Source organism: Argopecten irradians, unplaced genomic scaffold (assembly GCF_041381155.1).
Source record: "Argopecten irradians isolate NY unplaced genomic scaffold, Ai_NY scaffold_0270, whole genome shotgun sequence".
In the NCBI taxonomy this organism is placed as follows: Eukaryota; Metazoa; Mollusca; class Bivalvia; order Pectinida; family Pectinidae; genus Argopecten; species Argopecten irradians.
The window spans coordinates 24,890-40,209 of record NW_027187737.1 but is presented as its reverse complement, the minus strand read 5'-3'; the positions used below and the strand labels follow the sequence as shown (position 1 = coordinate 40,209).

The window sequence follows — 15,320 nt, the reverse complement described above, 5'->3', positions numbered from 1 at the left end:
ACGGTGTAAGTTGTCTTAACCGGATGTCATCAGAACCAATATATTTGGCCAGTATAGCCTGGTTTCTGGATTACTGTATTCGCCGCAATTAGCACCCAGGGTGCTTAAATAATTGTATCAAAGGGGGGCGCTTATTAATGAACCATAATGTAAATTATGGCATAAAACTGTTACAGTAAACATGCCTATGTCTTTTATCTTTTGAGATGCATTATTTATATCATGATTCATATGTAAAAGACTCCCAACTTCATGTCATATTAAACACAATGCTGATGTAAGTGGCGTGGTGTATTGTAAAACATTGTTAAATTCATGGGATGGGAGCGTTTATACAACTTCAACTCTTCTCTACAAGGGAAGGGACGCTTATAGAGGGAGGGGTGCTAATTACCGCGAATACAGTGCTTAGATTATAGGTTTTGAATACTTTAAATTAAGAAGGAAAATGCTATACAATTACGCCAGAATACACCAATTATTTACTTTGGACTTAAAGATAAAAAAAACATGGTTAAGTTCTTTCCAACAAGTTTAATGTTGAATCACAGAAATTATATACCTCTTATGAAACATTATAAATTCCTTTGCATAAACAATTTATGACTAATTGCAACATAACTTTATATTAGTTTCTACATTAAATGGTATACATATGCATAAAGACAAAAGAAAAAAAACTACTGTGTATTACAATAATATTTCTGATGTGAATATTGCATGTATTTTGCTGTGTATATAGAACTCAATGTTTAAGAATTCGTTAAAACCCATTATCATCATTATACATTATTGAGTCAAAAAATCCATTCTTGTAATAAAACAAGAAAGATAACTCTGTATAACAGAGAGAAAAAAATGGCCTCAAACTCACTGTTGAATCAATATATTGCACAGTACTAATTCATAATGAAATCAATTGTGATATGAATTTCCTGAATGATAATGAATTTTATACAAATCATGAAAAAAATCATTTTTGCCATATGAAATTATTTTAAAATATGAAATTGATGTGATCATGTCTTTCGTCTTATGCCATCTCTTTACGGGTGAATATTGCCGACAAATGATAATAATTCAACACATTATTTTATATATCAAACAAACAGTAAATACAATAAAAAATCTGTTTTGATATATACACAACATATTGCTAAAACTGAAAACAGTAACCTGTTCATGATAGATACATATTACAACAATTAGAGAGATTTAAATTAGAGCTTTCAGAGTTTGTTCAGTTTTATTTAACCCAGACATGATCCTTAATTACAGAAAAAATATAAAAATGTTCAAACAAATACTGGTATGAGTAAAGATGGACCATTTATAGCATTGTTCTTTGTCGAGATTCTAAAGTAAGCCAAGATCACATTTATATGCCCGATCACTGTCATTCCCATAGACAAATGTAATTTTTGTGAAAAATTCTTTGATATTGCTAAAAAAAAAAGACTCTTTTTAGATTTACCTAGTACTTTAAATGTCTGCTTTAAACGCATGTAAATACCTGGTTTTTAATTATTCAAAGAAAGAATTAGAAGTAATATTTGGAAAATAATTCACAATCCAACAACAATGAACTGCCTCCTGAAAAACAAAAACCTATATGTACTATTTGACATGTCCTATGTAAGCCCTATAGATACTGTAAAACACTGGGTCTCTCAGTCAAATAAACATCATCCCCAGTCACTACACTAAGCTATCTATATATACATGAAATATCTGCTATACCCAGTATGTCTTTTACAGGTAACATCACAAGGGTTGGTGTATTATACATCAACTTGAGGTAGAAATATATATTTTAAGTCAATCTAATTCTAGTGAACAAAAATTGATATTGAAAGGTTGTTCAAAAGATTAAAAAAAAATGTTTTGACAAAAAGAGTTCTAGCTAAGCAACAACATATACCAACACTGTATTGCTCTGTTTTACAGGTAAATTGAAGTGTTTAAACTCTAGAATCCTTTATTCTATATCTATTATTATTTTAAAAAGCTATACTTAAGAATGAAATAAACACTTGATAGTTATCTAGCTACACCTGATCTCCTCTATCTCTAGGGTACAGTATATCTTTTACACGATTCACGTACATGTAGTCGCTATCCATACATTGTTAAGTTAGGGGAAAAGCTGCATAAATTTCAGTGTGTACATTACACCATTTCTTGCACAATATTTTATGCAATGATGCATGATAAAAGTAATAATTAGCACAAGAAATAAATGAGAAGAAGTCACATTAAGTACACTACGATATTGGTACATGTCGAACCAACTTGTAACGCCTAATTTTAATTTTTTGTTACCTTTTTTTTTTGAACACATGGTTGCCAAAATCTTCTTCCTTGGTTTAATTCTTACTATCAAATAATACATTTTCGAAAATAAATAAAAATAAGTGTACTTGTAACTAATTTCATTCAAAAAATCTTGCCATTCTGTCATGGATTTTCAGCCACTTATTTGTACATTGCTAAATTGTATATGACTCCAGATAATTTTTTCAAGAAATAAAATATTCCGAGAAAACATTTTAGGAGAAGTGAAACATAGAAACTACTGTGAAAACTTCACAAAGGCACTGGTGTATCTATATCACTACAAACATATCCTGGGTTTACACATCAGTAGAAAATAAACAAACATCCCTAAACAAGGGAGGTAACTCATCATTTAAAGAGGCACTTATCAAAATTACCCCAATCAAGTTTATTGCATGGATTCACCAATACATCAGGAATTGATAAGAGATCTGTTATTTTCTTAGTTTTGCTGGTAGAATGTTCAAAGTGAAATTGCCGTAGCAGGTTGGGGAAATTTTTTTCCTGGTTTGGGAACAGTACAATTGTTGATTTACCTAGTCCGGACTCGGAAGGATACCAATCAGACAATATAAACTACATCTCTAATCGACCATTTGCCAACCGGTATGTAGCCATGCCTCATGTTGCTTGCATGTATCTACCAGTATTCAATATCGTAGCATACACACTGCAACATAAAAAGTCACATGTGGTACCCCGGCAGTTTGATTGACAGCTGACTTATCGTCAATTCAGAAATTAGACTTGTAATTCTGTTCCAATACCATACTTTATGATATGCATTGCAGTTTATGATAGAGCATTGTGGAACAGAATTACAAGTCTAACTTTATAATCAGATTGATAGAAACTAGATGCTATCTGTTATGAATTGTGCCTACAGTTACAGGATACATATATCAATACTAATACTATAGGAATTCTACGAAAGTTTGGGAGATGTACCTTTGTATATACTCTACCTTGCCGACCACTCTAAATAACATACTAGGATTTCTCTACTCGTGCAAACTTTAAAGATAAACATCATAAATGCAGTAACAATTCAACTATGTAACATATAAACATAACAACAGGTAACAAGTCGATTATGAAAAAACATTCAATATAGAAAATATGCCAGAATTACCTTGACATTGGTGAATGACCTTGACAAGCAAAACTTTCTACAATGCAATTGAGATTCACAATGTTGTGTGATTTAATGTAATTGTTTTATGAAGCTTCAAAAAAGACTTAATTGAAATACAAATATCCCATTTGCCAGATTTTTCAAAAATCATAAAGAAGTCAATAATCTATGACATAAAACTGATATTTTTTTTAGAAACACTGATCTACATGTTGCCTTTAGGAAATAATAATTGCTTCATATGTTAATTTCCTGCTATAAAGATACATATCGTATTCGACCCAATAAGCGCCCCTCCCCCTTTTTGAGGCCTCAATTTCAATTGCCCATGCATAAATAAGGACCAAAATTACATAAAACGGTATAGATTTGCAATAATTTCGACTCAATAGCACCTTTTCATTTTTATCAATTTTTTAAGCGCCCTGGGCGCTTATTGGGTCCAATACAGTATTATACAATCACTTTAATACAGACAAACCTTTACTACTAAGTAAAACAAATATCAAGAACCTTTGATTCAGTCAATATGGGGTTATACAGACCTGGTGGAATCTATCATCAAGCTTTGTGTCAGATAATATTTGCTTCTACCAGGTCAATTATAATTAACTTCATCAAAGTCCTCTACTGTCATTATATTAAACTAACTTTTCATAAAGAGTCTGACCCTTTGACCCTGAATATGAAATTAAAATTAAGTATTGCTATACAGTTCTGACATTCTGGAGTTTTAATGTATTTTAGTGCTCATACCATGAAATCTATCTCTTACACAAAAAAAGTAAATGCGTGATGCAGTTATTAAAAAGTTACTTAATTAACACAAACGTATTACAATGTAAATCATAATCAACTCATCTACTATGTATATCAATATGAATGTTAATTACATATTAGCATAACAAAATTGTTTTCTGTCACACGACATAAATTTTATAGATACTATTGAAGTACATTATTTTTGAAATATTTTCTTACAACAAAGTTAAATTAAGTAAAACAAATTTTGGGAGAAATTCTATATCTTTGTTGCGTAATGACTCTAAATAAAAGTGTTTTTTATCCTCTCTTTATCAAATTTTGCAGCATGTTTCATAGCAGTTTTAACAATAACATTTATAACTGAATACATTTCACACACTATTGTATTGTTTTGTAATCATGTATGTTCTGTAGTTTCTTTGGATACAAAACTTGTTAACCATCTTGTGAATCCAAGTGTCTCTTTGGACATGACACTTATTGGACACAGCGAGAGAATGTTACTCAAATAATCTCACAATGTTTTTTAACATCATGATCTGCCTTAAATAAACTACTATATCTATCTTGCCTACATTGATGTATTTCCAAATACAAGAAAACAGAATATTGCAAAATGTAGATATTAATGAATTAATGTTTTCTTAATCTCCTGAGAGAATCACCTTTTATATTGTTAACTAAATGTTCTTAATACATGATTTATATTATATATTAAAAAGAAACTCGAAAACAATGATCAAAGAGTTATATTGCAAGATTTGACATGATTTTTCATGGAAACTGTGCAAGTATATAGCTGCCTTTTTAATCAGTTACAAATATATAAGCCCGAACAAAGGAGCCAACAAATGGTCAAGCCACACTTGCACACCATTACGTTCACTTAAGTAATGGAGACACTGGCAATAGTTACCAAAATGTACACTTAGCAATTTATTTCAGCTCTACATTGGACTCCATTACCAAGAAACAGTAAAAGATCTTCCTAAATACTAGATAAAGTTTTCAAGTATTTGACCAGTGGTATGACGACAAGACCTGATACATAACGGCACAGTAAAACATGTAACATGCAAATTAACACTACTTTGCATGTGTATAATGGGACTTGTCTTTTGTAGGTAATGGGACTTGTGGCATGAACATTGGCATGCCCATCGCTGAGTATGCTCCTCGTTGGTCCTGACTCAGCATCTCCTCGTAAGCTGCAGCCTGCGCTGCGTTGGCTCGGATTTGTGCTTCGAAAAATTGATGTAGCTGCATCGGTGACGGGAAGTAGGGTTGCTGTTGGAACTGGGGTCGAACCATGTGATTATGGAAGGCTGGATGAAGCAGCCCTGAGGGATCTGTCGGTGAATGCATGGATGCTGGAGTTGACGATGGTACAGAATGTGGCAACGTTGTAGACTTCTTGGATGATTGACTTAAGTCATTTGTCTGAGGAAAAGAAATCATAATTCATTTGATTCTATTATTAAACAAATTATTCATAAGGTTTCCTACACCTGGTAGGTTATAAGTCTCTAAGAGTCCAATATGTTTATAGAAAAGAATGTTTAGAGGCTGTATGGACTTGTAGAGACTTATAACACACTTAAAAATGTAACTATTCATAGGATTCTGTAAACCTGGTTAGGTTATCAGTCAAAGTTCATGTCCAAAAAATATAAATTAAATGTTGATTAAAAAAACATTTAGATGCTACAAGGACTTGTAAAGGCTAATAAGACACAAAAAATAGCTACATCTGATGTCTTAAATGTTGATACCACTGTTAACCAAGTTAACAAACTTATTTTTAGGTGTGATAACATTTCTTGTAATTCACAGACAATTGAAAATAGCAGAAATTGATTGCCGTGAAAATGTTATCGGCAAAGATACAGTAGAAGCACATAAATTACAGAGTGAAATTGTCGTAGAGAGCAAAGAAAACATGAAATCACAGGCTAAATAGATCTAAGGTAAACTTCCAATCGATATTTTTGTGTAATAAGCAGAAAAAATGTACATCACCCATAATTCCACATATAATAGTATATAAGCCTACCTTATTGCTATGGGCTGGTGGAGGTACTAGCGGCCGGTCTGTAGATTTATTGCCGTGAGCTGGTGGTATACTGGGACTGGACACGGACGATTTAGAGAACACATTGGCCTTAACATCTGGACTATGGACTCGATCCAACAACAGGTGACTGCGGCTAGACATATTGGGACTGGGGTAACGCGACGATGATATAGATGACTGAGCCAAGGATTTCACTGAAAATGGCGATGCGGCAGGAGAGTTCCTGCCCTTGTCCATTAAAGACTCACCATTTCTATCGTTAACACTCTTACGTTTCATGCTGAGGTCACACGGTTGTTCCACTTCAGTAGACATTTGTTTATTGCTGTTACCACTGTGGGCAGGTGGCGTTTCCATTTTTGGTCGCTTTGCTGCCTCAAAGTCAAATAGCAGTGATCGATTGTTGGGGTGAGTTCGTTGTGGATTTGGAATGTGAGCCTCTGTAGGCATGGATGATGAAGTGTACGAACGTTTCAGTAATGATGAGGATCCGCCTGAGTGAGCTTTTGGGGCCGAGACTCCAGGGGCATATGTTGGGGAAGCATGAGAACTTTGGGGATGTGGCTTTTGAGCAGCAGGGCTGCTGTCTTGTTTTGAACTTGATGAGTGTCCTGGAGCTGTCTTTGATTGGTGTGCATGCTGAATGACAGATGGCCTTTGTTCAGATTGTGATTTTTGCGAGCTGTGATGATGAGCTGACTTATCCACAGTAGCTTTGGCTGGCTGAAGTGGTGTCTGCATTAACTGCTGCATGGAAGCTGGTAACTGATGCATAACGGGTAAACTAAGAGGATGGAGACCACCCATAGGTATAAACGGAGAGTAGAACATCCCTCCGCCCGGTAACGCAGCATGGCCAGGCATTTGTGACAGTCTTGTTCTATCAAACTGTAAGAGGCTGGCCTCCAGATTATTGGCTTGCAATGGATCTGCCCTGAAAAGTTTAGATTGACTAACAATGCTCTTATTGTCCTGGGATAAGCCCTCCGAGCCACCACTGCTACCATTCACTTTTTCGGATTTCACATCCGTCTTGCCATTCTCCTGCACTAATTTTTCTGTTTTTATCTTTTCAGTCAAGTTGTTCTCACCATTTTCCGCCATCATTTCCAGGTACGATTTCTCTTTTTCTGCATTGTTCAGTAAGGATTTCACAGTTTTTGTATTGCGAGAAACTTTTCTCATCTGGAAAACAACAAAGATAATTGTTTAAGGTATGTGATATTCTAAATTGTGATTTAAACTGTCAGTGTATAGAAAAAACATAAGAACTTTAATAACCTAATGTCATCAGAAGACATTGGCTGATAATATACTAAACTTTTCTGTCATATGAAATAACAATATGTGTCCAATTTTGTCATTTTCCACATTTTTGAAATGGATATTGCTGATATTGACCATTGACAAGGCAACAGCTTCTTTTCATATTTCTAGAGACTCCATAGGCTGATTATGACACATATTTTCAAATAAAAAATATTACATGATTAATTGTCAAAATAAATCAAATTTTTTACAATTAATAAAAGGAATTAATTGTCAAAATAAATCAAATTTTTTACAATTAATAAAAGGAATTAATTCCAAAATTATCTGATAAAATAAATATAATAAAATATATCTTAAACTATATGGCTGAAATAAATACATCAGTTTCATCTAAAAAGTAAGCTAATCAAACTAAAAACATTCAAACACTCTTGTAAGCTTCTAAAGCTTACATCTGTACTAGCTGTAAAGAAATGAAAGTTCATAAGATCCACACTATAAAAACCTATTTATGAAAATAAGGATCCTAACAACTGATACATTGATGAAGCAGGTCATAACATAAGATTTGTGGTAGAACGACTTACAAAAAACTAGATTTGAAAAATATTTTGAAAGCTAACATCATGCTTTGAAAGCAATTCTTAGAAAAAAATAGTTTACACAACAAACAAAGCAAAAAGTATGTTTTATCGCCTTCAGAAAATGTTAACTTTTTTTCTTAAATAAATCCACAGCAAAAATGAGGCAGAAAACAGAAGCAGATGATTGGCTGTGAGACTACCTTATCTCGTTCTACTGCCTTGTGTTTACGTAGCGTCTCCCAGAGCTGGACCTTTTCAGCAGAGAGGCTAAGAGGTTGCCTCTTCTGTAAAAGATTCACCTACTGATAAAATCCTCTACAGATCTGGATGTAGGTCTGATTTAAACCCTAATCTCAATTGAAGCCAACCCTTTATCTAATACATGTATATGGGAAAAACCATGAATTTAAAGATTCAAAGTCATTTCTGTATCTAAATTAGATGATCAACCAACATGTTACATGTAAACTAATATGAACAGACATTTCACCAAAAATTGACAAGAATTTTACCCTTAACTCATTTTATAACCCATCATCTACCTTAATCAAAGTAAAACATTTGCTAACATATTTTAAAAATTCCTTATATATTATTTTTTTTCAATTTTTTTTTACATGTAAAAGGGATTAAATTCCACCCAAATACTGAGTGACTTCATATGGAGTTGGAACAGTAAGGGACATAACAGGGTAACACCCTATGCCTTAACCATTTATTGAAAAAGGATTTCCCAGGAAGCACTTTATCGGTGATTAATACAATCCAACTTTATCAAAGAGTCCATTTGTTTAAAAACCACATCTCAAGATCATGAAACAGTCTTAAGTTTAGACTTGTCCAATTACATACGATGTTACAAAAAGTTACATCATATTTGATTGGCTAATTCTAAACTCTAAGTCTAAGATTGTTTCATGATCCTGAAGCCAAAAATATCCTGATTTCATATGTTGATTTTTGGTCTTAAGACAGGAACGTAACTTACTCTTTTCATAGCATGATTTTGCTCCTCTTCATAATCATAATCAGAGTCTTGTGCATCCTGGAGCCTCTCTTTGGCTTCAGCCCGAGCTTTGGCAAGAAGTTCTGACTTCCGTTTTTGTTTATTTGACACTGTTGTTCTTGTAGACTCTTCCTCAACGTACCGTTCATAGGGCAGTAGTAATCTGGGAATAGATAAATAAACAACTGAATATACATAAACATACTTATACAATGACAGAAACAAACCTGAACTCTATCTGTTACACCTATGACTTGGCTGGTAATACATGTAAAACTACTACATTATGAATATTAGGAGATCCGGTTTTCGACCCTTAGACACAACTTATGTTAATCGCTGCTTTAAAATACAGTGCTAAACTAGTTGAAATTGTTATCATTCATCCTGTTTTCTTTAAATTTTTGAAAAGTACAAATTATATAATCTGTAAAAATAAAATACCAAGACCTGTCCACTCTGTAAATATGTAATTTAAATAAAACAGAAATATAATCACTTTTCATAATGTCTACGTGTACAGGTGGCAGCACTGGTACTTCCTGGATTTCCTCCCAATACATCGTATAGGTGCTTCCATAATCGTTTCCTTGTGATCTGATCAAGAAAAGTATATTACATATGAATGAAACCATTTTACACTCTATGGACTATTCCAGTACATTGTATATCTATCTCTCCATGTGAACGTTTTTGTTTTCTGTGTGTCTTGATAAAGGGGTGGGCTCTCTTGAAAATTTGACAATCTATTTTGTCTACAAGATTAATTCTTTGCCCAAGATCTATCCAACCTCTGACTCAAGATTTTAATGATTGTTTTGTTTGAAGCCCTGAGGCCAGGCAGAATTTATTTTGATTAACCCTGATTCCATTGTTTTTAATATATACCTACCTGTTCATAGCCACCAAGTTTCTTTGCATAAGTATAGAAGTACCAGAGGTCAACTGAAATACCAATGTCATTTTAATAATATAATTTGTCAAAATTTATATTAAGCTAATTTATATATGGTATCACTAATTTTAAAAACATTTTTTTCCAATCAACTCTACTTAAACATGTCAATACATCAGTGCAATACTCCTGAACCAAAACAAAGATATACATTTACCTTTTAGGAATAGATTAGAGACCACTTTTCAAGATACAAATTTTGCAATATAACTGTACTTACTTTGTTTAAACCCTAGAGAAGGAATTCTGTCTATAGGGGTCTGGCGTTTCTTCATAAACTTGTGCAAGTCTATTAGGAAGGCCTGTTCATCCTTGCTGATCCTGTCCTTGTCAAACCTGAAGCCGTTGCGTAGTGCCGATTCTCTCTTGCTGGCCTAAACGACATAGGGAAGTGGTTAAGTAATTTCCAGTACATGTATGTCTAATAATGCATGCCCTCCTGTGTATCTGTTGTATGGATATAGTTTTTGTGTGAACTGTAATGTTTCCTGGTTGTCTCATTGTGATAGCAGAAACTCATATTAACTTTATAGTGCTATCTTACAAAATAACACTGTTAAGGCAAATGGCAAGACACATCATCAGTGGCATCTTACATTTATTATCAAATACACTGTAGCTTGTTAAAATTAGCTTTTGTCCAATCCAAATCTCCGTCTATCATAGCTTAATTTCATGGCAATTATTTAAAGCAATTAATACCTGTAAAATATGGAGACAATTGTTTAGTCTGGTCAAAAAGCCTGATCCTGATGACATTAAGTTTATTTAAGTTATACTGTACACTACGTATTTACATACTACTATGACAATCAACATGCTTTGAATTGTAAATACACTATACACACATTAAACTTTCATTCTGTTCTGTGTGATGATCCTATGATGAAGAACAGGACAACAGATAATTCATTATAATGCGAGCTATTAGATGTCTGCAGACCTGTTCTATACTATAGACCCATAACACAATACAGATTAATATTTAATGTGACAACAACTGATTATATCTCAATAAAGATTCCTTAACTTTTGTAAAGCTTTCCTTACATTAAGGAATGTTCCTAATACTGGGGTTAGAAACAACAAATCTATATTACTAAGCTCCTCACTTTTACCCTGGAGGAAGGCGTCGATATGTCTGAAGATGTTTCGTTGCTGTCCGATTCTCCATTCCCATCACTCTTTGATGACCTTTTCTTTCGAGGTCGTCCTTTTAGATTTGGAGCTGTGAAAAAATTACATCACTATCAATATTGTAATTTTTTCATATTATGAAGACATAAAAACAGTTTATCTCTATTTTCTTAAACATCAGTCATATTAAACCAATCAGGACTGACATAGGTTAATCTGTAGATATTGTAGGAGTTTTCTATTGTTTCTTTTTGACATTGGTATTACAAGTATTTATATTGGGGAGATTTGCTCAATTTGAATACAGATTCAGTAATTTTTATCAACGTAATTCCTACATAGACAAAAACAAAGTTCTTTTTTTTCCCAAAAGAAGCTCTTATTGGGTATGTTACCAACCTAAATGGTCCATTCGTACTTCAAGGTCGTCGAGATCAGGATCATCAAATGTGTCACGACAGAACATGATACGGTTGTTATGATTATTGGAAGTGATGCCCCCTAGAGCACAGATGATCTGCTGCTTAAGACACTTGTCAGCCATGTTCTCGAGTCTCTTCATGATGGCTCGGTACCGACAGTACTGGGGAAAGCTGAATACCTTCACACAGGTTGACGATGTCTTTTGTTCTCCTGAAAACATAAACCAGAAATATTTATCATTTTGTCCGATGTTATCATATTCAACGTCTCATCTACTCTTTATTTCGTCTAACAGAATTATCTGCCTTGTGGATCAAATGTGTTGTCATTTTTTTCTCTCGTGTCATTTTCTCTGAAAATATGATTTTATGTTCACAAACACATAATGTTACAATCAATACCCCATTTGGTACATGACCCCTTTTGGTAAGTGCAGATAATTCTGTAATGGGAAAAGACAAAACAGATAGGTAAAAGGTGTCAAAAAAGTAACAACTGCAAAATATGTTATTGTTATCGCAGTTGTTACTGATTGATTAATTTCATGTAAAGTATTGATAAGTTATACTTTTGAATTAACATTTATTCCAGTATCTGTTTCTGCAAATTTTAATATACAGTTGTCCAAGTATAAGTACCAGTAATTATTCAAAGATAAATAGAAGCTAGATATGCTCATTTGAACAAACCATTTAAATCAAAAGCAAATTACGCAAATGTCTCACCCAGTACATCAATTTCTTTTTGGACGTCATCCATGATGAGTCCTGAGTTTCGTGTGTCAGCAAAAAACTTTGTCTGAGGATCTGATGGTTTGACATCACCCTCCACATTGTCTTCATGGAAAAGGGCGAGTCCAAAACCCCACTCGACATGGTCCAGGTATACCAAGGTCACAAGGTCGTCCAACCTCAGAATCAACTTCTCCGAGAAGGCCAGAATCTCGTGCTGTAATGGAAAAATTTCAGATTCAACACACAATGCAGAGGAAATAACTAATGCTTATAAGTTTTTCGATTGACAGTGTTGCATATTTTAGGCCAATTTTAATTGGTATGCATTAATAGGGCCTTCCTCCTCTAGATATCTCCGGTAAGCATAGATATCTCAGTATCAGCCTGAAATCAAGTGATAACACTGTATAAGTCATTTTACAGTGTATTTGAATAAGAAATTAAGATCAACTACAACTAAAGCTTTTGTCACTATCAAGAAAATGTATATATAAAGTATACATATAAAAATAAATAATTAATAATAAAATGTAAATGATATATATTTGTTACAATCTGTCTATAATACATAAAGCATACTGTCTACAAGACTCAATGCACTCTATCTAAAGTAGTTTGTCAATTGATTTCATAAGAGTTATTTCCCTTGTAAAGCAAGCTTGAACCATTGTATGGTAAAAATAATTTAAAGAAAGCATTGTTCATTGTGATATACGCTGTACACTGTGCAATTTTACCCAGTGTAATTCCATCTTGTATATCAAGTGTTCAGCTGAAATTTGATTATAATGGCTACCTGGGAAAAATCATCAAGGGAAAGACAGTTAAATCATTAGATGTTCGCATTAGACTATCAATTATTGATACATTCTTGGCTTGCATATCAAATTGGAAAAAAGAAATGTTCTAACTATTGAATGCATAGAAACAAATTACCCAACCAGAAACACTTTTAAGCTTGAATAAATGAAGTTGATAAAAAATGTGAAATAAATGATATATTCCTTACGAGTAGCTGGGATAGGTATCTTCCAGCGTATGCATTATTCATTCTGTCTATACATAACACTGATAGTGAATGTCAATATTTTTATCTGTTGTTGCATTGCGTAATGCCTGCAGTTTAAAGGTCTATTCTTACTCTGACTTACAGCTTCAGAAATTTTAATTTGAGTAATCAAAACCCTATCCCAGTAAAAGGCTGCTTTGTATTGAGTTTTAAGGATGTGTATCTGACCCGGAGTTTATGATAAACCGTTTTAGACTACTGTACACCGCACAGTCTGTGATATAGAACATTTAAAAACACTGAAAGCATAGCTTGTGCACTAGTCAACACAAATCAATTATTCTCGTATGAATATATATACAGAGCCTTGTCTTGATTTTTGGCACATTCTTATAGCAATATAACATATCTATCAGAATAACAAATTTATTTTTGTCAATAAAAAACTTACATGCACTGACAGTCACTGGTTTTTACTTTTTTTCTAACTGTGTTTTATCCCATCTAAAATGAATCCATAATTTAAATTGCCTGATTTGTTTTTCTTCATTGTAGCACAAAATGAATATCATTTTCTCCTTTTTATGATATTTTATGTTTTCACTTCAAGTTCTCATTCCTTCTAATTTTAGATCAGTGGAAGCTCACCCTCTCTGCTTTTCATATCAATTATCTTTTTTTTTTCCCACTCACCAGTTTAATTAGTTTTGTTTTTGTAAAATTTCATCTGATTCATTAATTCTGATATCCCGATTAAGTATCATATCTGTAATACTGTGACATTTTTATGTTTCTGGCTCCAGTGATTATCGTCAGCATTATCACCCTGACAGATTCTACGGGTGTTTTAATGGCTTAATCTCATGGGAATAAGATTTTTAAAATCAATTTTTAACACTTAAAGCATTTTTTTTTCTGTTCATATACATTTCATTCTGAAAATTATGCTGCAATGCAATACGGTATATGTATCTTGTAAATTGATTTTTTTTCCTGGTCTTATCTCAGATGAGATACACTACTATCCACGGCTTTCACATGGACTGCTCGTTCAGAAGTTGTACCAGGAATTTGAAACAGACTATAACAAAGATAGCAATCTAATTGATTTTGCTGTACGCCTTGAGATAAAATAATTCAGTTTAGGATTTAGTGCTTGTGAGAGGCACATATTAAATTACACAACATAACATGTAATACATATATAATGATAAAGCTATGATTGCTGTTAGATAACACAGGAAATTAATAATGCATTGTTGAAATACACTGGATATTAGTTTTGTTACATCCTCATTACTGATAATTAAAATTGATACCACATTATCCAGTAATTTGCGTTCTGTTCACAAGATGAATGATGTCAACAAGATCATTTAACAACTTGAATTTTCTTATATAAAATTTGGTTTGTTCTGCCTTGTAAATATAATACAGGATTTGGTTTGAACATCCTATTAACAGCCAGGGTCGTGAATTTAAGGATGTGCCATATTAGGAAAGTTGGAGCACCTGGAGTAAAATCATCGACCAACTGGTGATTGCTTCACCACATCTTCTTATAATACACTCCCTTATAAATACAGGAAGAATTAAGCTTTGAAAGAAGACAACACCAAGTATCAAATCACAAGTCCTGAAAAATGTCCTTATTTCTTTTTCTAAACCTGTAACACAAAGCACAATGCACAGACACACATATTACTAGTAAAACTGTAGCAGTACAGTTCCCTCAGTAGTATAGGGGTGGTGCTCATTCCTAGCTACCAGCTATATACCTACACAGCTCTGTTTCAAACCAATTTCCCCCGTACAAAGAGTTTACTAATTACCAAAGATAAAACCCCATTACATAGGTACTGGCATTTCCTGAATTGGTTCATTAGAGA

The 15,320-nt window shown here is 33.2% G+C and overlaps 1 protein-coding gene across 3 annotated transcripts in view; it reads right to left on the bottom strand.

The window, feature by feature from the left end:
• Positions 1 to 514: 514 nt before the first annotated feature.
• The window catches only part of LOC138312276 (AT-rich interactive domain-containing protein 5B-like), a 32,648-nt gene continuing 17,842 nt past the window's right edge, over positions 515 to 15,320 (bottom strand). Inside the window, exons 3-12 of one of the 3 annotated variants that reach the window (XM_069253241.1) lie at positions 12,414 to 12,636; positions 11,665 to 11,898; positions 11,247 to 11,356; positions 10,349 to 10,502; positions 10,066 to 10,118; positions 9,673 to 9,770; positions 9,156 to 9,336; positions 8,368 to 8,451; positions 6,291 to 7,496; positions 515 to 5,677 (exon numbers count right to left, since the gene is read on the bottom strand). In XM_069253241.1, the coding sequence (XP_069109342.1) occupies positions 5,324 to 5,677; positions 6,291 to 7,496; positions 8,368 to 8,451; positions 9,156 to 9,336; positions 9,673 to 9,770; positions 10,066 to 10,118; positions 10,349 to 10,502; positions 11,247 to 11,356; positions 11,665 to 11,898; positions 12,414 to 12,636 (2,697 nt within the window). In that variant the 3' untranslated portion in view covers positions 515 to 5,323. Of the gene's footprint in view, positions 5,678 to 6,290; positions 7,497 to 8,367; positions 8,452 to 9,155; positions 9,337 to 9,672; positions 9,771 to 10,065; positions 10,119 to 10,348; positions 10,503 to 11,240; positions 11,357 to 11,664; positions 11,899 to 12,413; positions 12,637 to 15,320 lie in introns of all 3 variants that reach the window. The other 2 variants (XM_069253240.1, XM_069253242.1) reach the window with 2 other exon arrangements.